This window comes from Myxocyprinus asiaticus, chromosome 3 (assembly GCF_019703515.2).
Source record: "Myxocyprinus asiaticus isolate MX2 ecotype Aquarium Trade chromosome 3, UBuf_Myxa_2, whole genome shotgun sequence".
Taxonomy (NCBI): domain Eukaryota; kingdom Metazoa; phylum Chordata; class Actinopteri; order Cypriniformes; family Catostomidae; genus Myxocyprinus; species Myxocyprinus asiaticus.
Window position 1 is genome coordinate 27,646,227 of NC_059346.1, and position 24,107 is coordinate 27,670,333.

At 37.9% G+C, this 24,107-nt stretch overlaps 2 protein-coding genes across 5 annotated transcripts in view; one reads left to right on the forward strand and one right to left on the reverse strand.

Annotated features, from left to right (window-relative positions):
• Nucleotides 1-276: 276 nt before the first annotated feature.
• Nucleotides 277-20,524, reverse strand: gpr107 (G protein-coupled receptor 107). The gene is made up of 18 exons (XM_051670924.1): nucleotides 20,376-20,524; nucleotides 20,054-20,176; nucleotides 19,751-19,801; nucleotides 18,161-18,249; nucleotides 17,881-18,023; nucleotides 17,103-17,131; nucleotides 16,928-16,990; nucleotides 16,534-16,656; nucleotides 15,884-16,017; nucleotides 15,616-15,691; nucleotides 14,954-15,027; nucleotides 14,734-14,851; nucleotides 9,204-9,334; nucleotides 8,937-8,980; nucleotides 7,039-7,088; nucleotides 6,469-6,552; nucleotides 4,378-4,499; nucleotides 277-1,292 (listed from the first exon to the last, which is right to left on the reverse strand). Exons 1-18 carry the CDS (start codon nucleotides 20,472-20,474, stop codon nucleotides 1,202-1,204), a joined length of 1,644 nt encoding a protein of 547 aa, XP_051526884.1. The 5' UTR covers nucleotides 20,475-20,524; the 3' UTR covers nucleotides 277-1,201.
• Nucleotides 20,525-21,276: 752 nt separating this feature from the next.
• The window catches only part of ndor1 (NADPH dependent diflavin oxidoreductase 1), a 59,454-nt gene continuing 56,623 nt past the window's right edge, over nucleotides 21,277-24,107 (forward strand). For all 4 annotated transcript variants that reach the window (XM_051664791.1, XM_051664789.1, XM_051664788.1 and 1 more), the window contains exons 1-8: nucleotides 21,277-21,431; nucleotides 21,752-21,893; nucleotides 22,043-22,120; nucleotides 22,220-22,317; nucleotides 22,533-22,631; nucleotides 23,020-23,121; nucleotides 23,231-23,434; nucleotides 23,535-23,662. In XM_051664791.1, coding sequence (XP_051520751.1) covers nucleotides 21,759-21,893; nucleotides 22,043-22,120; nucleotides 22,220-22,317; nucleotides 22,533-22,631; nucleotides 23,020-23,121; nucleotides 23,231-23,434; nucleotides 23,535-23,662 — 844 coding nt within the window. In that variant the 5' untranslated portion in view covers nucleotides 21,277-21,431; nucleotides 21,752-21,758. The remainder of the gene's footprint in view (nucleotides 21,432-21,751; nucleotides 21,894-22,042; nucleotides 22,121-22,219; nucleotides 22,318-22,532; nucleotides 22,632-23,019; nucleotides 23,122-23,230; nucleotides 23,435-23,534; nucleotides 23,663-24,107) is intronic.

A 24,107-nucleotide genomic window follows, 5' to 3' on the forward strand; every position in this document is an offset into this window, starting at 1 on the left:
ATAAAGACATTTAGAAAATGATGCCTTCAAAAATCAAGCTAAAATGCATTTAAGATATTCAAATGAAATCATTTAAAAAAAATATAATGTTTCCTGTGAATTCCATAGCTGTGTTGAAAACTAGATCATTCTTGTAAATATTTTTCTTTCTTTATCAAGGATCTTGAGGTTGGTTTCTGATTGGCCTTCTCTTTACAGTCAGTTCTATACCATATAGAACATCTACATGTGATTTCAAATGATATCTACTGAATTTTAATAAAATGTAGAGACAAATACAAATGAAACCATAGCACAATTTAATACTGAAACACAATTTGTTAAAGCTTGCTTAAAGATATCTGAAAATAAGGAAAATATTAAACATCAAAATAAAATCCTCCATTACATTACAAACAACAATAAATTACAAGGTCCCTGAAATCATTTTAATCAACATATTTGATACATTTGAAATACATGGTTCCAGATGCACTGTCTTATGCAGGATCCATTTCATTAATGTCCATTGTCATCTGTATTTATAACCCACAAATACTGAGCAAATATAAAGCAGATGTCATCAATGTCTGACTAAGCTTGAGAACTGTACATGTTATTTTTTGTAACGCATTAATCTGGGTTATGTATGCATGTTGGTTTTCTGGGGTCTGCATTTACATAAATGATTAATTCTGAAAACTCAGAGTAGGAAATTATCATTTAAATAATAGCTGAAAGAGACGTCATTGAGACTGCTGTTTTCTACATATCCCAGTGACCCCCAGAGAGGCTTTCACTTGACTGGAGATAAAGGAGTTAAAGTGCCACAGAGTGTCTAAGATCAAGCTGTAAATAAATAAAAATGAACAACCAAATGTTAAAAACCCACACACGTTATCAAGGTAAAAAAAACAAAAAACAAGCACAGCACCAAGCATTTTAATTAAAACTACAGTGGCAAAAGGAATAATAGAGGCATGGTGTAAAGTGTCCATACTGTCTGTGCAAAAAAATAAATAAAAATAAAAAATAAATATATATATTTTATATATAAGGATTTGAATGTGGGATCTGAATGCGGTGTCTTCACATGTGATCATGAGAGAAGGTCCACTGGGAATTTTGCACATTAAGCTCTTCTTCAAGAATATCCAACAGGTCAGTAGCTAGTTCCAAATGTCCAGAGGCACACAGGACCGACAGAGAACTTTATATCCCATCATGCCATGCTCTCCCTCTCTTCTGATGGCCCGTTTGACAATTTCTTCACTTTCTTAATGCCCTCTCCCATGGCAGTTGAGGTAGTCACCCTGCCATGGAAAGAGAGAAGTGACATTAACAACAAAAACAATCCATGCTCTCGATTAGATAGCACTGTGTTGTCAGTGACTTAAAATGGTCATTTGTCACTTGCAGATACCATTGCAAGGCAAACACTCTTGAATAAACAACTAAAAGCTAAAGTAGTGTTTTTAGACCAGATTTGCTTTTGTACTTGTGGATAAAGTCAGTGTGGACATGAATGAAACTGAACTTGGATAAGTAATGTTCTGAAACAAAATATGTTAAAAAAATAACTGAAAAAATAAAAAATACAAAAATAAAATGCTGAACCCCCCCCAATTTTCTGAGGAAAGCCTTCAACTATAGCATACATACAACTCCTGTTTAATTAATAAAAGACAGAATCAGTTTCTCTCAAGATAAACCAAAGACTTCATAATCGTCCTCATTTCTAAGAAGGTTTGAACATTGCAAATATACAAACAAACACATGTAAATCACTTTTTGAAAAAAATCTAGACCACGCTCTCTCACTCACACACACACTTTCTTTTCATAATAATTATTTGAACACAGATTGGACTGCATATGGCCATACTGGTAGAGACAAACTGTTCACTGATTAGATGGACAATACATCTAAGAGGACCTACTGTTGTTGAAGCAACACAGAGTTTGTTTTGAAATGCATTTAAATTTAGGTCATTCAAATGTAAATTGTTTAATGGAGCAGAATGTTGATAATGTCATGGTTAAACAAAACCAAAAACATCTCATGAATGAGCCTCAAAGTGATATATGTCCATGTTATAGACACACTGAGGAATTGAATCCACCATTAAGAGTGGATTAATCACTGATTCACTTTGGATAATGGCCAAATGACTTCGATTTTACAACGCAATACTGCTGCAAATTCAGTGGTCCATGCTACAGAATTGGATCTCAGATCAACTTCAAGGAAATTATAAAGACATCCAGCACACAGTCAGAGGCTGTCAAAAACCGCATTGACAGGTCTCCACTGAGATGCAAAGCACAAAATAAAGAATGTGTAAAAATGGCAGAAATTGCCAGGAACCTGCTAAAGTGAGGTTCTGTTAACAGGTGCCCTGACAGGTTATAATGCGGCAAGATCTTAGTTTCATTTTATGGAATAAACATTGCACAAATAAAATCATCACTGATTTGGGAAGAAAAGGCCTGGTTTACATGTATATCAAGTTAAAACTATGGTTGGTGTCATAGCCAGACAAAGAAATAAAATGGACACAATCATCAAAAAACAAACAAACAAAAAAATAAAAACTTGGTTTGTCCTTGAGCAAATGTTAAAACCTAGTATTAGAGCTGAAGTGTGTAATTTCTGTGTCACTAATGTTAACAAATAGAATTGCAAAAAGTAACATTGTTTTTAAACAGCTTTCCAGAGTACTCCCTGCATCTGCCATTGGTAAAATAACAAAAAACAGATAGTCTCACCCCAAACCCACCCCCTGTTGCTGTGTCAAATGGTGGGAATGCTCAAACAAACAGAGCAACTCTTTGATAGCAAGTGTTAACTTTTCCAAGGAAATCAACTTATGAATGATTTTCTTATAGCTGGCCCTGCATATTAATCTGGCATAGGAAAAAGCATTTTAATAAAAAAATAAAAAACACATCACCTTTAATCGCTCCATAGAAGGTACTGTTACTATTCAAAATCTCGTATATCTCAAATATTTGCATTTAGTGTGAAAGGGCCTTAGCAGTTAAAGCTGCTTTTAGAAAACATTTTGCAATTAAAAGAAAATTGAAAGCCAAAAATTTGTCATTAAAAAAATTAAAAGCACAATAGGCTGTTTAGACCTAAACTCTGAAAACTCATGAGAGCATTGCCTTCTATTTTCGTGGTTACCCTCACCCATCTTTTCTGTGTTCTTCGTAAGACTCAATGAGGACAGCTAAATCAGGCCACACACAAGTCACCCCAGGAAAATAGGCCACAAGGCAGCAATCTGCCCATTCAGTTTGGGAGGAAGGGAAGTAAGAGTAAAGCACGATGTAAGGCAGGTGGGAGAGATACATGAGAGGAGGAGGAGGAAAAGAAAAGGGGGAAAGTGCAAGCCTGGAACAAGGACATATGAAGTCACAGGGCTATTTTGGGGACTTGGGGGAAGTGGGGAGGGTGGGGGTTTTCAAGGAACAGAACAAAACTTGGACATCAGGGAGGAGAGCGATGCAATCCACCGAGACCCTAGCAAGAAAATCAGAAGGATGGGAAAAGCGACAATGACCATAGAAATAGAAAGAAAAAAGCAAGACACAGCTACTGAAACACACTAAATCTGGTGAAGCAGCTCAGATTAAGCAAGTGACAAAGCTTTAGGATAAGGAGAACATGACCAGCATGGAAGCGAGGACAGGAGCATGTGCGTGTAAATAAACAGGGGTATGACAGGTGCTCACAGCTAGGGCATGTAATGAGAATGGATTCCAGGTCCTCCAATCAGGTGAAACCCCTCTGGGCTTCTGCTAAGGCTATGACAGGTGTCTGGATCATTGTAAGCCTGTGTGTGACCAGGTCACAGCTAGTAAGAGCGCAACAGGGTCATGGTATGTAAAAGAGCCACATGCATGCTCACACATAGACAAATTTGCTGCCTACAAAAATGTGAAAATAAGTGTTGTGTGCAAAAATGGTCACCTGATTTCACTGGTTCTCTGTATTTTAAAACGTTTTACTTATGGCTTTGTAAGCCTTTAAATGGACAAAGGAGTACAAAGCAACAGAAAGGTAATAGGAGAGAGGGGGACACGATGCAGGCCTCAATCCTGAATTCCAGTGGAAGCATCACATGTCCAAAGGGTCAAGAGCACGTTTGCCATGTCTACATCACAGCTATTACAAAAACTATGTTAATGTCGAAAAAGACCACACTGGCAGAAAGAAAACTAGAAACAATGTTCACAAATATTTCACTCAGTCACACAGAATGTTTATTCATTTGCAGTTTTCTATATATATATATATATATATATATATATATATATATATATATATAGACAAGCAGCTGTATGTTTGTGTGGGATTTTGCATGTGTTTAAATGGCATGTACAAATTCTTACACATCATCCATCTCCATGTCTTCTTCCTCCACAGACAGCAGTAGATAGGGGTTGTAGGATGCTGGACGAAATTTGTGTCCGGTTAAGAAGAAGAAGGTCAGAGTGGCCAGCTCATCCAACAGCTAAGAATAGTAATAAATAATAATAAATTTATTAACTTTGAATAATTATACAGGTGTGTATTTGTGAAATTCATGTTTTTCTTTGAATGCTGAAAATGATCAGGATTACAGCCATTAATGGACTTTATTAACAGTTTTAGTTAGAATTTCATTTTTCAATGGCTGACACTAACCTGAAAGCCAATTTTAAAGTTGTTAATCTAATAAAACACCTTGGCTGCACGTGAATTTGCATACTGTATGTACTGCAATTGATGAAGAACGCACTTCTTGGCCATTTAAAAGTAGTAGTACACTCTTTAGGTATGCAGGTGAGTAGCATGAATACATTCATATGGGAACGTGGGCATTGTCCCGTGACCCAAATATATAACATACTAACAACTACTGCAAAATCTATTCTGATTTTGTTAAACAAGTACAATTTAACCACAAGGAACAAATGTCTTGGCATACAGTACTGTGCAAAAGTCTTAATCATCTTATGCACCTAGTCTTAGGTACATTAAATGTTTCACAAAAACATTTGTCTTAAGATGGTTATTTATATCTTCTGCTTTAGTGTGTCCATAGGAAATATACATTTTAGACTCCCAATAGAAAATATTAGAATAGAAGTACAGGGAGCCCTGCAACAGATGGCATGGTCCCCACAGAGCCCCAAACTGCACATTGAGTCAGCCTGGTATTACATAAAGAGACAGAAGCAATTGAGAGAGCCTAAATATATAGAAGAACTGTGGCAAATCTTCCAAGAAGCTTGGAACATCCTATCTGCCAACAACCAAGAAAAACTGTGTCCAGGTGTCCCTATAGGAGAATTGGCGCTGTTTTGAAGGCAAAGGTGGTCACACCAAATATTGATTTAGCTTTCTTATGTTTAATAGACTGTATGATGTTAATTAATAAATGAAAACTATTTATGGCATTATTTTTGAAGACATCCTCATGAAAAATTTTCCACAAGTGCCTAAAACCTTTGCACATTACTGTATGTAGCACTTACAAATGAAAAGAGCCGCCCGACTCGAGGTTCTCCACCAATTGTTTTTTACATGCAGCATTTCGAATGTGACGTCTCCGCAGCTCCTGTGGCATTATGGGATAGTAAGGTGTGCAGTGAACGGGCACTTAAGAATCTCACCGGGTATTTCTCGCCTTCTGTTTTATAAACACTGAGGATTCGGACACACTACTCCATTGAAATACTGCTTTTGGCATACTATATAGTAGGGAAATATGCATATTCGGATGCAGGGCTTGTTTCCATATGATTAACAAAAATTTATATTAAATGGTTATGACTAAATGACTGTGATAACACAGTGGGATCTTGTAGATTCTGTGCAACAGGTGTAAAACTTCAAAAAGCCACTGAGTAGTGCTCAAAAATTTAATCACTACAGCCACAAATGACAGCCACAATCCATCACTGGAATCCTGGTTTGCAAGGCCAGCTCAAATGTTTAAAAAAACTATTGGTCTTATATACAGGTAGGTAAAGCCAATCATAGTTACCCTACCAAGCAGATAATTGGGGCAGCAGATAAAATAGCAAAACCTCCACAAGCTATATGTTCCCTCGGTGATGCCTAAGACTAGGTCATACACATACAAGAGCAAGAACTTATGCAGATTAAACTGAGAATTTGTCTTGTCAAAAGGACTTATGGCACAAATTTTTGTCAGCCTCGAAGAAAAGTTTGTGTAATTGAAGGCGAAACAGACTTCAGTCTCCATTAACTTGCTTTAATAAAAAATATTATCTATGCTAAAACGTTACCGATATGTTGTCATGAACTTACACATTCAGTGTAAAAGGAGCCCATAGGGATGCATTGTTTTGTGTTTACATTTTCAAAGTCAATTCTTGATGTGAATTATCACACTGCATTTTTACTATATACATCTTTGTTAAATGTGTTCTGTTACATTTTTTATGTTTGAAGTAAAAGCTGCCATCACTCACCTGGTAGAGCCACTTCCACTGGAAGGGGACAATGACCTTGATGAGACTGGCAATGATGCGGGTGAAATAAATATAGCATACAATCTGTGCCAGATAAAGAGACAGAGGAGTGATACACTTATATAAAGGATTAGATAGCCTAAATGTTTAAATCATGTTAGACAAGACATTGAAACACAAGAATGGTATACATTGATGATGCTATAGTAGACAGATGTCGCTCAGGGTGATCACCAAAATGGTGCAATAAATACTGTGCCATTTGTTCATCTCTATGATAATTAAGCCATTTGGGGCGATGTGGTTGAGTGGAATTAAATCAAGATAATCTGTAATTTCCTAAGTGCGATAACATTCAGCGACAGTCCTGTATTTATACACTGCCTCTGACTGATGAATGCATTTAAAAAGAGACTGTCACTGTTTAATAAGTCAAGCAAAAATAATAAGTCTAATAAATGTGCCATGACAGCCAGTCAGCCCTGCACAAAACTGAGCGCCAGACACGTTTCCATTTGAAAGCAGTGTGTCTGAATGTCTGGATATTGAGACTGTGAGGTGAATACATACCATCACATAGTAGTGCCTAAAAAGTTTCAGTTGAGCCAGATTGATGGCAGCTACAAAGAGAAAGACAAAAGCCAAACCATTATGATTAAAACAGAGTGGCGAGCTGTCCTTTTACCTTTCAAGCTTCAATTACTGTGGTTCTTGCCCTTGCTGTGAAAATGGTTAAAATCAGGAGGCAATCAAAGTAGAGGGAGAGGCAGTAGATGAAAGAGTTTGGCAGCACTGAAACAATGATTATTTGAGAAAAAAAAGAAAAGAAAAAGAAAAAAAATTGAGTGGCGACTACCTGGACAGAACTTTTTTGGAATCTTTTCAATATAGCATTATACTAGCATCTATACTGAAAGTAATGGACTGTATGTCATTGCATCACCATGGTAGACAATGGTTTCTTCCGATTTCTGTTTAGTCACCCAATTTTAGTAATTTATTTGCACATAAATAAATTATTATATTAGGAAGAAGGAAATAACAGTGCGCACAGTAGTCCAGCAACCACTGATGGCACTTTTCTTCCTAAAGACCAAATAAAACGAATTATACATACAGTGCACAAGACAGTGCACACGATTTATCACCCACGGCTATATTTAGGTTGACTACTACCAAGTATTAGGGCTACATAAATGTTAATGGTCTTAAATAAATATATAAATAAAGGTACAAATCTGCTAAAATTCAATCTGTTAAATTCAATAAAATAAAACAGTGAGACTCAAATATTCTACAGAAAATTCTACAGAATACTATTTCTGTATTACAGTGACTTTTTTTTTTGTCACTGCTTTTTGTTATTTGTATTGATGCTTTGGTAATATTGTGTACAAAACAATCATGCTAATGCTTTGAAATCAAAACAATACAATTAACAAACTGGAATACAGGTCATGCAAACCTATACATTCATGTAAAAACTGCCTCACTAAAATCAGACTTGCAGGGAGAGGTTTTGGCATCTTCTTCCCAGATGATGAAAAGCACAGATCCCTTGCTTGAACGTGAAATCTGTATATCAATTCCCTGGATTTGTGGGTAGGATTAAGTAATAGGCCCGGGCTGGTTTCTCTGAGCTATGACATTTAAAAGCTGCCTGGCATCTACTGTCACAACAGGCAACAGTGCAAGGTGGCAGAGCACATGCTAGATAGAACATCACTGGCAGGATCAGGTTTTCCACTCCAAAACCATCAAGCAATAGGAGAGAAACATTGCATCTCTGCTTTGTTTGACGTTAGTGACAAATGTGTGTTGGAAAACTACAAAAACGAACCTCTGACCAGACATTCATAATGAGGTTTGGATCTATGTTTTCAGCTGTGAATCAGGTCATCTGATCACTGTTCACTGTTACTCATAGTGAGTAAATCACTGGAATGGACTATCAAAACTTTGAGCACTTCTGGAGTGATAATACATATAGAATCCTTATAACCATTATCATTTTTTGACTTTGTTTTCAAACTAAGAGATTACCACTGTAATTGAGAGACATTTTTGCATCTCTCTGACAGTTTTTAGTATACTTATGTTTCAGCAGCATGTTTAGAACTGTACATTTTGGTGGACAGCACAATTCAATTTCATGGCGTAAAGACTTATGAATAAAGTGCACATAAAGAGTGTTATGAATAAATTATGTAGAGAATAGCTAACTGTGACAGCTCAAACTACCAAAGGAGGCATTTCAAAAGTTTGAAAATACATATTTTTCTCAACTTTTCATTTAAAATTACTTCTAAATTAAATGTTGTAACAAATGAGAAACAGCATTCACAGATGATCATAAAAAAAAAAAAAAAACACATTGAAAATGATAGGTGTGAGTTTTGTATCAAATTGCAGTTTTTTTTTCTGTAAAGCTGACTGAAAATTGCTCCAACAATGTTATTTCAACATACCTTTTCCGTCTGTCGCTGATGCCTCTTGTAAATGTCTTATGGACCTATCAATAATTTAAAAAAAAAAAATGTCAGACAACATTAAACATCAAACAAAAGCAATGTCACAGTTAACTATTAAAAGATCAAAAAAAGCAATAACAGCCAACCATTTATTCATACAATACAAACATTGGGTCTCTTAGTCTAGAAATTATATAATAATAAAAAAATGTAATTAATTAAACAAAATAACCTGGCCCACATCAAGGCAAGGAGACCACATACCAGATGACTGGAAAGAGAATTGCCCCGCAGCACAGCAGATCGACCAGAAACAGGATCTCCATCCACAGACCATACTCGCTCGAGCCCTCCTCTGTGGACTCAATAATGATGTACGCCACATTGGCCAGAACCTGATATCACAAGGCCAAAACTGTAACAATACAGTCATCACTACTCTGGTTGTAATCCTCATAGGGTAGTGAATTTTGTGTGTGTGTGTGTGTGTCATTACACATTTTAGTGTTTAACCTGTTCAACTCTGCGGACCTGAAAAAAAATGTACGCTCAAAATGTTCAAGTCTCTGAATACATACAGTGCATTCAGAAAGTATTCAGACCCCTTAATTTTTTTCACATTTTGTCATGTTGCATCCTTATGCTAAAATGCTTTCAATTATTTTTTTCACATCAATCTACACTCCATACCCCACAATGACAAAGCAAAAACCAGATTTTTGATAACTTTGCAAATTTATTAAAAATGAAAAACTGAAATATCACAATGACATAAGTATTCCGACCCTTTGCTATGACACTTGAAATTTAGCTCAGGTGCATTCCATTTCTCTGGATAATCATTGAGATATTTCTACACTTTGATTGGAGTCCACCTGTGGTAAATTCAATTGATTGGACATGATTTGGAAAGGCACACACCTGTCTATATAAGGTTTCACAGCTGAAAATGCAAATCAGAGCTAAAACCAAGCCATGAGGTCAAAGGAACTGCCTGCAGAGCTCAGAGACAGGATTGTGTTGAGGCACAGATCTCGAGAAGGCTACAAAAATTTTGGCTGCATTGAAGGTTCCCAAGAGCACAGTGGCCTCCATAATTCTTAAATGGAAGAAGTTTGGAACAACCAGGGCTCTTCCTAGAGCTGGCTGCCCGGCCAAACTGAGCAATCAGGGGAGAAGGGCCTTGGTAAGAGAGGTGACCATGAACCCAATGGTCACTCTGGTTGAGCTCCAGGGATCATGTGTGGAGATGAGAGAAACTTGCATAAGGACAAAAGCGCAAAGTTATAAAAAATTTGGTTTTTGCTTTGTCATTATGGGGTATGGAGTGTAGATTGATGTGAAAAAATAAAATAAAGTATTTTATTATAAGGCTGCAACAACAAAATATGAAAAAATGAAGGGGTCTGAATACTTTCTGAATGCACTAAGTCAGGCATATGGAGTATCGTTTGAAAGCCTTGAATCTGAACTTTGAGATAGCCATGACTTCTGCATTGATGTTACATAAAATAACAAAATAAGGCCTGAAAACATTTGCGTCGCAAATCAGTGGCACCTAGAGGTCATGTAGTAGAAATATTAATATGAATATAAAAGTCTCTGAAATAGAACATAAATAGACAAATATTTTATCAAATGAAAGCTCTCATTCTCAGGCGTTCTCTCTCATTTAATGCTACTGTATAGTTTATTTGTTGCCCTAATACCACATTTTGAAAGATTTTCAAAAGAATCACAAAGTGAAATATGATATTTGTAAAGACATCAAATACAAATGTCTCTTTTATGCGCCGATCACTGCTGCTGTAAGCCCCAAATAGCAAAAAAAAAAAAAAAAGAATATCTGCTTTTACCTTAGGCAGTTTTCCTAAAAATAATGAGCCATTTTTTACATGTTATATCTTAGATGTCCAGGAGAAAATATGCGGTCCAGCAGGAAAAGCATGCTAAACAAATCATTGGAAATATGTTATCTTCTATTAATGATAAAATGTTATACATCATCGCAAAAGGGAGGATCTAAGCTTTCTTCAGATTAACAATTTTTATTGATTCACATATTGAACATAGAAAAACAAAACATATATACACAGAATCAACATTAACCCCCCACTATTACCCCTCCCTCTCCCAATCCTCAACCCCACCCTGGCCCCCAACGACATCCCAGTGGTCGTACATGATTATAGACACAAACACACACAAAAAATAAATAAATGAAAAAAATATTATAATAAATCACACATCCATAAACGTCAGATATCTGCCCCATTTCTCCACAAACATGTTAAACTTCCCCAGTCTTCTAATTGACCCTTCTTCAAAGGCCACCACCCGCCCCATCTCCGAGCACTCCTGAAATGAGGGCGCTCCAGCCAACCTCCATCCCCTTAAAATTATCTTTCTGGTGATCATGACACTGGTTAGGACCCAACTCTTTATGTGTCTATTCTCAACAGATGACCGCCCCATCACCCAAAATACAGAGTCTGGGGCAAAATGAAACCCGAGTGCTCAATACATCAAACACAAAACTCTGAACATCCAACCAAAATTCCTGGATAAATGTCCGAATTAATATATTAAAGCACCAACTATATGATTTATTTTTCTCCATATGTGGCAACACCTTTAAACACACCAGGGCGTAATCTGAGACTAAAATGTTTCCAATTGAGCAATCAACAATAGATGAAATGAGGGACTTAGGTATATAAAAATAAAAAATCTATTCTAGAATAAATCTTTTGGACTGATGAAAAAAATTTATGGTTCCTACCAGATGGGTTCAAAAGTCTCCAAATATCTGCAAGACCAAGATTTTTACACATCTTGAAATTGTAAAATTGTTGTCCTAGGGGGCTTACACACTTTTGCTTCACTATGATCAAGGACTGAGTCCATCTAAAGATTAAAGTCTCCTCCAAATAAAATATCATGAGGGGTGCCAAAGGCTTGCGACATCTATAAAAAAGCCTTGATCATCAGCGTTAGGTGCGTAAATATTAGCCAAAATCAACCTTTGCCCCTGAATTTCTGCTAAAACAATAATGACTCTTCCTTATTTATCTTTAATCTGTTTGAGACATTTGAATTGTAGATGTTTACTTATCAATGTAATGACTCCCCTGCTCTTACTTGAGCCAGCACTAAAGAAAACATGCCCACCCCATATCTTCCCTGCGGGGAAAGATGCGTTTCTTGAAGAAACACTATCATATTTCTTACCTTTAAGAAAAGAAATAACCTTCCTTCTTTTTATGGGGTGCCCCAACCCATTCACATTCCACGTGCAGAGAGACAATCCACTCATTTAACATGACATTTTGACATTTTGACAGAAAAAAGAAAAACGTGCGCATTAACCCCGCGCACGACATCGCCAACTACCATCCCATCCTTCTAAACTCAAATAGTCCATGTACGCCTACGAGAGCCCCCGTGACAACTTTGCCGTCGGATTGCTCAAGTCCGGTGTTTCTATACAGATTTTGTGAGACAGAATTACATAAAAGGAAAATCTATAAAACAAACTCTAGCCAATAGGCAGAATAAACACAAAGAAGGTGTAGATTCATCCGCATAACTGTCCCGAAGGTGTGTTCCTTTACAAAACAAACTCCAGCCTCTAGCGGAACCGGCACACACACACACACACACACACACACACACACACACAAAAAAAAGGCCGTTCAGTTTCCTCAGACAGTCAAACGAATGTTCAGTGAGCTGGCTGTTACATGAGTGCAGCAGATGACCTAATCCTTCCAATGTCCTGCAAAAAATACTCCACAAAACAAACTCCAGCCAATAGGAGACACAAGCACAAAGAATGTGCAGATTTATCCACAAACTGTCCCGAAGGAGTGTTACTACACAAAACAAACTCCAGCTGCTAGGCGGAACCAGCACAAAAAAGAAACAAAAAAAGGCACCCAGTTTCCTTGAACAGTCAAGTGAATGTTCAGTGAGTCAGGTCCACTCAGCTGCAAAGCGAGCGCCACACAATGATTTATTCCATTGACTTATAAAGGACAATGCTTGTTGGGGACAAGTAAATACTTTGCGGCCATCCTTAGCATCTATTCTCAACTTGGCTGGGAACATGAGTGCAAAAGCTACCCTCCGTCGATGCAAGAGTTTCTTGAAGGAGTGTTATTCCACAGAATAATCTCCAGCCGCTAGACAGAACCAGCACAAAAAGAAACAAAAAAGGCGCCCAGCTTTCTCGGACAGTCAAGTGAATGTTCAGTGAGTCAGGCTCACTTGGCTGCAATGTGAGAATCACACCATGACTTACTCATTCCATTGACTTTATGAAGGACAATACTTGTTGAGGACAAATAAATACTTTGCGGCCATCCTTATCATCTTTTCTCAATTTGGCCGGGAACATCAGTGCAAAAACGATCTTCCGTTGATGTAAAAGTTTCTTGCATTCTTTGAATCGATCACGTTCCTCTCGTCGAATTCACAAAGTCTGGGAAAAAGAAAATGTTGTGGTTCTTCCAAGAAAGCCTTCCTTTGCTCCTCGCGTAACACGAGATCTTTATCGGATGATCTCAGAAACATGGACAGAATTGATCGGGGCCCGTCTCCCTCAACGGATCTCCGAGTCGGAACCCTGTGAGCTCGCTTGATTTCCAGCTTATGGCCTGTTATGTCGAGCAGGCTTGGAAAGAGCTCGTCCACAAATTCCACCATATTCTGACCCTCTGCTCGCTCAGGAATTCCAACAATTTGGATGTTGTTTCGGCGTTTACAATTCTCAATGTCTTCCAACTTTTCCCAAATGCGTTCCAAGTCCACCTTGGTCACTAGCGGATTAGCAGCTAATTCCCTCTCTGATGACTCCAGATAATCAATCCGATTCTCAACATCCGACATTCTTGTAACCAACTCAGTGAATTTCGTCTCCAAGGCAGTGATCGATTGACATATTACAGCAAGATCCTCCAAGTCAGCAACAACCTTCGTCAGCAATGCCGTCATGCTCGACAGCTGACGCTGAATCTTTTCCACCGCACTGTCCAAATTGAGTCTCAGGCTCGAGGCCTCTGGAGGGGCTTCAGCTTGAGCATGTAAGTGTCTTTTAATGTCTCCAGAGCCCAAGGATTTTGCATTCTTTGACATATTGTCTCCCTAGAACAGTTAAGAATCAGGGTGTATCAAATCTCACCGGTTTATAACATAAAAAGTATTACAATCAGCAAAATGCGCAGAGCTCGCCGTTCACATGTCCGAACCTCGCATGGCATCACGTGACTCCGGATCTCAACTTTCTAATGACTGGATTGAACTTCTAGTCCACTCAGAGGCTGAGATATTAGATGAAACCACCCTATAGGGGTGGTGCATGAAGTAAAATTTAGACTGAATGTCTATTGACGAGCACATCTGTGAGTGTTAGAGCGTCTCCTACATTTCAGATTGGCAAAAGTGTGATGGAAGGCGATAGAGAAAAAAATATATATTTTTCTAGTATTTGCTGCCATCTAGTGGAATAAAATAAGACTTTTTGGAGGGAGACAGGGTGAATAGAACCAGAATTACATGCTTAACATTACAAGTTAGGACAACAACAAAAATATTATTTTCATCATAAGATTGTAAACATATTCAATATTTTTTATATTTTTGCCAATTAGTCCACATTGTGTGTAAATGGTGAGCTTTTAAATTAAAAATTCCAAAAATCACCAGAGTTGAAGAGGTTAATGCATCTTTAGTCACTATTCCACACTTTGCAGAAACATTTCTTTGAGGGGATGACACTAAAAGGTGCCAATACCTGTAGGGGAATGACAATCATAAAGATCTTCTTGTCCTTATCTGAGAGGATATGCTTGACAAAGGCCCAGCCAGTTCCTATTAATGCTATAGTAATGAACAACAGTGCCCCCTTCAGTCTGCACAAAACAATACAAAAAGTTTGCTAATAGATGGTACAGAGACTTTTACCAAAACACAACTTTTCTGAAAGTACCATTTTCCCAGGTTGATGAACTTACAGGTGAGTAATGTAATAGACCACAGCCCAGCCTTCGATAGGAAAGCCCTGATTGGAAATGTAGTAATAGTCAATCTGTAACACAAGAATATAATGGAGAAATAAGATTTTTGTTTTGGGTACCTTGCTCCAGCAATGTTAAACATTAGACCCTATCTGAACAAAGTAACACTCCTTCGCCTGTGTACTGTGTATTTTATAAATCAAAGCATGCCTTTAACTAAAAATCATGATCAATGCAGTTTAGTTGTTTTATTTTGCCCCCATTATTGAAAGTTTTTTTTATTAGATGATAATTCCATGATGGACATTTATTTATTTATGAAAAAGCAGCTATAATGAACAAATTATGCATAATCCATCGCGTTTACAGCACCAAATAAACACTGAAATAAAATTACCAGATATTTCCAATTTGTCGGGCAAACTTTATCATTCCCGGACAAGTTGGCCTGCACCAAAATTTCTTACCAGAAATTCTGATTTACACTCTCCCATATGCCAGCATAAAAAGCCCAATATAAGTTTATGAAGTTCTTTTGGAATTCTGAGCTTCAGATCCTGCCAAACAACTTTTTTCTTTCTTTTTTTTTAATACCCGAAAAGCCTCACATAAAAAAACAGATCTGCTCAAATAAAAGAGGTCAGGACGCAAAAACTCACCGCATGGAAAATAAGGGAAAGTGACTTAGTGAATGGAAGAGCAGCCATTAGCCAATGGATCTTGTAAACATCAGCACTTTAAGACACAAAGCAAGAGCGGTACACACAGTAAATTAAGAATCTGTTTTACCTATTTTAGAGTACACAATAAAAGACATGTTTTTGCTGCTCTCTACTGGTTATTTTTTGTAACAGGTGCAAAACAGCCAAACAGAAAATTAAACTATGCTAAATAAACATAAGACTGGACTGTTACATTAGCACTTACCTATTGGTGCGCAAAACATGAACCCACAGCGTGCCGATGACGAAGAAGAACATGGACATGCAGATATAAAGTTTAGGTAAAGGAATCTCTCCAGCAGAGAGGTAGCTGTCTGGATTCTTCTCCTCTATGTTGATCTGAAATCATATCACAACATTTTAACAACTTGTAACAGTTCCACAGTATTAACATACAACTCAAGCAAATTGCACATTGTAAAATGGATCATTTCAGTCCACGATGCAATACAGCGTTCCAGCTGTAATAAAATACGCAATACAGTAACAGCTTTGATGTGAAACACCTGTTCACATAGCTACTGTGTATATCAATGCACAGCATCCACAGAACAATGATATGTTATTGTTTTTTTCATGTCAGGGACAATTTCTTATAGTGGAAAGATTTACTCAATAAAATAATGTTAATGAACATTTTTGTCCTTAATATTTTATTATGTATTATGTAAGGCACTCAAGGCCATGCAAACATTGTGAATATCGACACGGCTGAAGGGAATTCAAGCTTTTAGCCATGACTGTGCTCACTACACAACACATCCTCAGGTACTTAATTGCTTAAGTATGGGCTTGTAGTGACAACTGCATAACATTTATGGTAATTGTAAATTAGAACTCTCAGAAATCACTCACATCAATGCTGAAAGTCAGTACGCCTGAAACAGAGCTGTCCTGGTTTATTGGCACGGAGTAGCATTTATAGAAATAGAAGTTATAAAGGCCCTGCTGTTCGTCCCTTGTGACATTGAAGTAAAACTAAAAACAAGAACAGGTCAGTAAGTTCAGAGTTCACAACTGGGTAAAGGTTAAAAGAAGTAAACTTAGAAACCTTGGAAAATATTGAAATGGACAGACATGAGTTCAGTTGCAGAGGTTTAAAGATCACAGAGCCCCTTGGGCTCTCAACAACAGCTATATCAGTTCTTCTAGGAAGAAACAATGAGATACTTGTCCTGTTCCACTACCATGCTAAATTATTTAAAAAGATTTGATCTAGGTTAAAGTACAAGGCTGATGTCCGTCCTACCTGAAAAGAGTAGACATGGTCCTTGCTCTGAAGAGTATAGGTATCTTCTGCCTTGTACTGAAACTGAGTTATGAAATCAAAATCGGTTAATGCCAAATTAAGACAGAGAACATTTTAAGAGTACATTTAGTCATGTGATCCATATTGCGGTATGTTTTTTTTAGGCAGGTCTCACCTCAACATCTCGCTTGGATTTAGCAAACGCTGCAAATTAATTGGAGAGAAATGAACAGACAAACATCACTATATCTAGACTAATACAAAATATGAATGTGAACCAAAGATAAAATTGTCTTACATAACAGGCTTTCTTGAATCTAAAAATTAAGGACTGCATTTATGTATCTCAGCCACACAAAGTCGCCACCTACTGGGCACGGGGAGAATTTATAGCAAAAATACTGATCTGTTTCTCACCCACACTTCTGAAGTCATAGATTTAACCACTGGAGTCTTAGTTTTATGCTGCCATTATTTGTTTTTTGGACCTTCAAAGTTCTGGCCACCATTCACTTGCATTGTATGGACCAACAGAGTGGAGATATTCTTCTAAAAATCTTAATGTGTTCGGCAGAAGAAAGTAAGTCCTACAAATCTGGGATGGCATGAGAGTTAGTAAATGATGAGGGAATTTTCATTTTTGGGTGAACTAAACCTAACACTACAGGCAGTTATTTGTCTCTTTGTTACCATATTTTCATAAAAAATATGACATTGACTTGACATAAATGAGCACAAACAGTCAAAGCAAGTTGGAGTATGCCCTGGAAAATATCCGAACACAAACAGCAGAATTACACATACTCTCAACAGACTTCCACAATTCTGCCTGGCATATACTAAACATTTTCCTTCACTTTAGGATAGTTTTGGAGGTAATGCCTATTTAAGTATTATGGAAGGCCAGGAAATACCCCATGATGTGACTGACAGTTCAGATAAGAGAGACTTACCCTCAGGCTGAGATCCATCATCTGGTGTCTTGACTGGGACCCCTTTCCCATTCTCAGCCTGAAGTTCTTCCTTTGTGTTTTTGGGCAATATGGGTATGATGTTGGGAAACACACCTGCCTCAGCTGAAGTCTTCTTCCTCACTCTGTGGATATTGTAAGTCATGGCAGGGCATTCAGAAACTGCTAATACTTCCAGACTGATTTTAATTTTAATGAGAAAAGGTTCAAATTACAGCTACATCACAAACAGAACAAACACAGTTAGCTTAAGTTCACCCACATGTTATTTTTGAAGTCCAGCAATAGAAGAACTCCTGCAAAATTACTGCTTGGATCTTTTTTCAGAGGACAATAGTCAAGACCTTCATCCTGCATGTTCAAAAGACAGATTATAAAATGTTTTGAACACAGTTTGACTGAAAGATCATCCAATGAATTACTATTTTAAAATTAGCTTTAATTGAATATCATACAATATGACAACAATTCAAATCACACCCTGTCACTGTCACAGTCATCATATATGTGAAAAACAAAATATAAAGCAACTAACAGCAATACTTCAAGCTTCATTACGCATCCATTTTGTAAAAGAATATTAATTTGTCTGAGACTGGAACAGAAGAAAAACAAATGTATACAAAAAAATATAGGAATAATTCAAATACACAGATGAGACAAAACATTATGACCACCTGCCTTACATGCTGTTGGCCCTCTGCGTGCTGCCAAAACAGCGCAGACCTGCTGAGGCATGGACTTTACAAGACCCCTAAAGGTGTCCTGTGGTATCTGGCACCAATACATTAGCAGCAGATCCTTCAAATCCTGCAAGTTGTGAGGTGGAGCCTCTGTGGATCGGACTTGTAGGTCCAGCACATCAATTGGAGATGATGCTCAATCGGATTGAGATCTGGGGAATTTGGATGCCAGGGCAACACCTTGAACTCTTCATGTTCCTCAAACCATTCTCGAACAATATGTGCAGTGTGGCAGGGTGCATTATCCTGCTGGAAGAGGCCACTGCCATCAGGAATACCATTGCCATGAAGGGGTGTACCTGGTCTGCAATGATGTTTAGGAAAGTGGCATGAATCAAATTGACGTCCACATGATTGGTCAGACCAAGGGTTTCCCAGCAGAACATTTCCCAGAGCATCACGCTTCCTCCACCGGCTTGTCCTCTACCCACAGTGCATCCTGGTGCCATCACTTCCCCAGGTAAATGGCGCATACATACACGGCCGTCCACGTGATGTAAAAGAAAACATGACTCATCGAACCAGGTGACCTTCTTCCACTGCTCTAAGGTCCAGTTCCGACGCTTGCGTGCCCATTGTAGCCGCTTCCGATGGTGGACAGGGGTCATCATGGGCTATGCAGCCCCATACGCAGCAGGGTGCGATGCACTGTGTGTTGTAACACATTCCTCCCGTAACCATAATTAAAAGTTTCTGTGACTTGTGCCACACTAGACTTTCTGTCAGTTTGGACCATAAGGGTTTCCTTCATTGCGCTCACGCATCAATAACCTGTCGCCGGTTTGTGGTTTGTCCCTCCTCGGACCACTGACTCACCACTGCTGAATGGGAGCACCCCACAAGCCTTGCCGTTTCAGAGATGCACTGACCCAGTTGTCTGGCCATAAAAATTTGGCCCTTGTCAAAGTTGCTCAGGTCTTTACTCCTGCATTCATCACGTTGACTACAAGAACTAATTGTTTGCTTACCATCTACCCAGACATTAATATGTGGCCTTGTTAGGAGATGATCAACGATATTCCCTTCACCTGTGAGTGGTCATAATGTTTTGGCTCATAAGTGTATAAAGTATAACATATTAAAATCGACATCAGAAGACAGATGCTAACCAGATATGAGGAGAAGCCATTATTGCTCGCACGATCTAAGCTGAAACCAATCTGTAAAAAAATAGAAAGACGTTAGAAAGACGTTTATGGGTCATAAACAAACCTCACAGCATCCAGTGTTATACTGATCAACATACTGCAATTGACATAGGACATTTACGTTGGTTTCGGATTAATTATGAGGAAGGTTGTCTTGCATAAGGCGAGAAATACTGGCATTAATACTGTGAGAGGCATTATTATTTTGGTGCATTGAATGAATCGCAAAGCCGATAATCAGACTGCCTGGGAACAGACTCTTACCGTGGAGCTGTCAATGTTGTCCGTGTTTCCATCAGTAAAGCTGAGGCTGTTCATTCTAATGCTCATGTAACCATCTTTATAAAAGCCGAATGTGTTCAGATGGACCCGCTGACGAATGTCATCCTGAGACATGACAAATATGTTTAGTGGCGAAGGGGGCATAGCTGCTGTGATCCTTTTGAATCATTCACTAAATGTGTCTTTTATTAAACAAAACGATCATGATCACAAGACAGCATCTGCTGGCATTCAGTAATAGTGATGATAACACAATAACTGTTTCTGTTTTTCTATATACATTCAAAGCACTAAGCACACATACCTTAAGAATGAGGTGATGGAGTCGACATTGACTTTCTATGATAAGAACCATAAAAATCGCATTTATTACTGTAAACAAACATCTTTTCCCGGACGCCATTTTTTAAAAACGCTTTAAAAATAAGAGCAGGTCAATCGTACTATTATTTCCGGTTCACAGAGATAATAAACGACACCAAAGCAATTTTCAAGAAAAGTCAGTCCACTCGGTGGCCATATTTGGAACACTCCAGTGCTGGCTGTAAACAAGCGTCATAAAAGTACTATCTACGAAAAAAAAAAAAAACAAACAAACAAAAAAAAAAAGATAACGGCGAAAAAAATAAATAAAATAGTGTCTCAGTTCCTTCCTGAGCCTAAGTCTTAAATGTTTTTCTCTCTTCAAAAATATTTTTTTTCCTCTCTTCAAAAAAAAAAAAATTTTTTTCTCTTCCAAAAATTTTTTTTTCCTCTCTTAAATTTTTTTTTTAATCCAAAAGAAGAGAGTTATTTATTTATTTTTCCACCTTGCGGTTCAGGGCTTCCGTACCTATCGACTTGAATGGGGAAAGACCGAAATCTACATACGGTTGGTCAAGATTATGACCACAGAACATATTTCAAATCAGCAGAACAATCTGACAACAATGGTATCATAAACTGTACGTCTTTGGCTCAAATCACTTTAAAAAAATGTATTTTTCAGGTTGGTTCAGATAATGCTCATGCGCGTTCTCGAGTTGACTGACAGGCTATGTCTAAAAGCTGATTGGCTCTTTTACCTGAAAGGCGGGACTTCCTTTTCTACTTCCGCCATATTGGGCGTTCTAATTCTTCTCGTTCATTTTAATATGAGTGGTTCGACTCTGCTAATTAACTCTGGCAACACTGATGCACGTGTGTCGGTAAAAAGTGTCGAATTGTCGTAAAGTGGCGTTGGAGCCAATCCTAAGGCACCGTAAAGTGTTAATTTGTAAACATGATGATACCTTGCCGGAAAAGTCTGTTTTACAGGCAGTATTATTAATATATCTGCTGACAATATTAAGAGTATCACTAAAGGCGATTACATATTAAGGTAAGCCTAAACTATTTTATAAGATGGAAATACGTTTTCTATATATCTTTAAAATATATACACACAGTGTTACAAGAGAAATGTCACGTAAACGATGGATGTTGTAAGCTATCTTTGATTGTATTGTATTACTGTCATTATGAGCCAAGACAGCACGTCGATATATATCTTTATATCTGTCAGTTTTACTAGTACAAACCGCTTCCTTTTGATCTCATGTTAAAAGTCGCGGTATTCTTATCTGTATGTCATTGTTCAAAAAAGTAAAAGATTGATGTCATTGCATGTATTTGCTTGTCTGATGTCTTCTTTAATTACAGTATCAAAATGAGCATCCACACTCTTCTGGTTCTGTACGGGAGCCAGACAGGAACATCGCAGGACACAGCAGAGAGGATCGGGCGTCAAGGACAGAGAAGGCGGATGAGAGTCAAAGTGGTAGCCCTGGACACTTACAATGTGGTCAGTGCATGTTAAATATGAAGTGTGTAGTCATACACGGTACATATGAAGCTTTAGGGTTTCTTAAGATGAAACTGTGAGATGTATTAGTCATAAAATGTAATAATTGATCAATTGCTTTGATATGTTAATAAATGTCTCCTCATTAGGCCAACCTGATCTCAGAGTCTCTGGTTGTGTTTGTCTGTGCCACAACAGGACAGGGTGACCCTCCAGACAATATGAAGGTCAGACTATATATAGCAGGACGTCTCAATACATTTACCCCCTTTAAATGGTTTTGTTTTGATTTAGCAGGGTAAAACGGTTTCTCATTTTTAATATAGAAATTCTGGAGATTCCTGTTCAGGAAGTCTTTGCCTGCTGATTCTCTTTGTCGTCTTCACTGTGCTGTGCTGGGCCTTGGAGACTCCTCCTATCCAAAGTAAGCTGAAGATTTTTGTAACTTTGCTTTAAAACGTGTTTCACATATGTTTAAAAGATTTGAAATGGCAAATACCCATTCTTTAATGCTCAGCACAGAGGCCATCCTTTTGAATGCACAATCATTAGAAGGGCATGCAGTGTCAATGTTGTGAGGGTTTAGATTATATAATATGATTGTACATTGTTTACATATGTTTTTTTGTCACTTCCTAGGTTCAACTTTGTTGCTAAAAAGCTCTATAAGCGTTTGCTTCAACTTGGTGCTAATATGCTGCAGCCTGTTGGACTTGCTGATGATCAACATGACCTGGGGTGAGATTTCAGCAGAGATTTCCCCTTGTTACTCTACTCTCGTAAATGCATAAAGTTGACATATAGGAGGGAAAGCTTGTCTCATATAAAAAGTTATGGGTCAAAAACCTCATCCAACAATTTTATGTTCACATACCTGAAAAATACTAGTAATAAAAATGTTGGTATTATGTTTATTACTTGTATTATATGTATATAGCAGTAATCAACATTTTGAGGGGCTGTATTTATTTAAAAATAGGTCTTGTTGACCAGATAAGTGGCTTTTCAATACAATGTTAGTGAGTGACTTATTCTACAAGTCTTGCAGAACTCCCATGCATATACAGTATCTTTGTATGCTTCCATCTACATACGTGCAGCTGATATTTCTTATATTACTCCTCAGGGCAGATGGTGTGATTGACCCCTGGTTGATTTCATTCTGGCAAAAAACCCTGGGTCTCTACCCACCTCCAGCTGGCCTTGCACCGATCCGCGAGGAAGAGAAGTCTGTTATATAGTCTGTCCTTATTTTTGGAAGTGATTGTTCAAAGACTATATTAATTTATACATATATTTTTATTTAGATATTTACAAATAATCTTTTCATCTTTCAGGCTTCCACCGCGATATGTTTTCCACTTCCTAGATGAAGCTCCAGACAAGCAGGTTGAGCATCTCCAGACACCTGATAACAAGGCATTTCCCACCTCATTGCACCCTTTCCCAGCTCGAGTGGTGTTCAATCAGAGAGTGACTGATCTCTCACACTTCCAGGATGTCAGGCATATTGAGTTTGACATCACAGGCTCTAACATCCAGTGAGCGGAAGAAAACATTTAAAACAATAATAAATATAGATTAAAGGTAGTAATGAATAAGTTTTACAGACTGTTTTATGAGTGTGTCCATGTCTGACAGGTACAGTGCAGGAGACATTGTAATGATAAGGCCCTGTAACGCTGCAGATGATGTGGAGCAGTTCTGCCAACTATTGGGACTTGACCCTGAGCGCTACTTTACACTAAACCCCACTGACAGCAGCACAGGTGATACTTAACACTTTAAAAAAAGAGAACAAGGATGCTTATTCACCATGGCCACATTAAGGTTCTCCGGGGCTTATAGTTTTGCTGTGGTGGGGGGGTTGCAGTAGGAGGTGGAACGTTGTTACTCTACGACCATGCACTACATAAACACATTTCACTGTTGTGTCTCCCGCTGACCGCGTTTACATACGCATCCTCCTGTGATCGTCAGGTGCCGGATGCCATGACGGGCTGCAGCCAGTAAGCCTGTGCATTAATGTGGCCCTGTTATTCACATAATCTAGAGATTTTAAAGGAATAGTTCACCCAAAAATGAAAATTCTGACATTATTTACATGTACATATGATTTTCTTCATTTGAACACAAAAGGATTTTTATTTAAATATTCATATGTCGATTTGCCATATGATGAAAGTGAATAGTGACAGGACAAAATACACCATA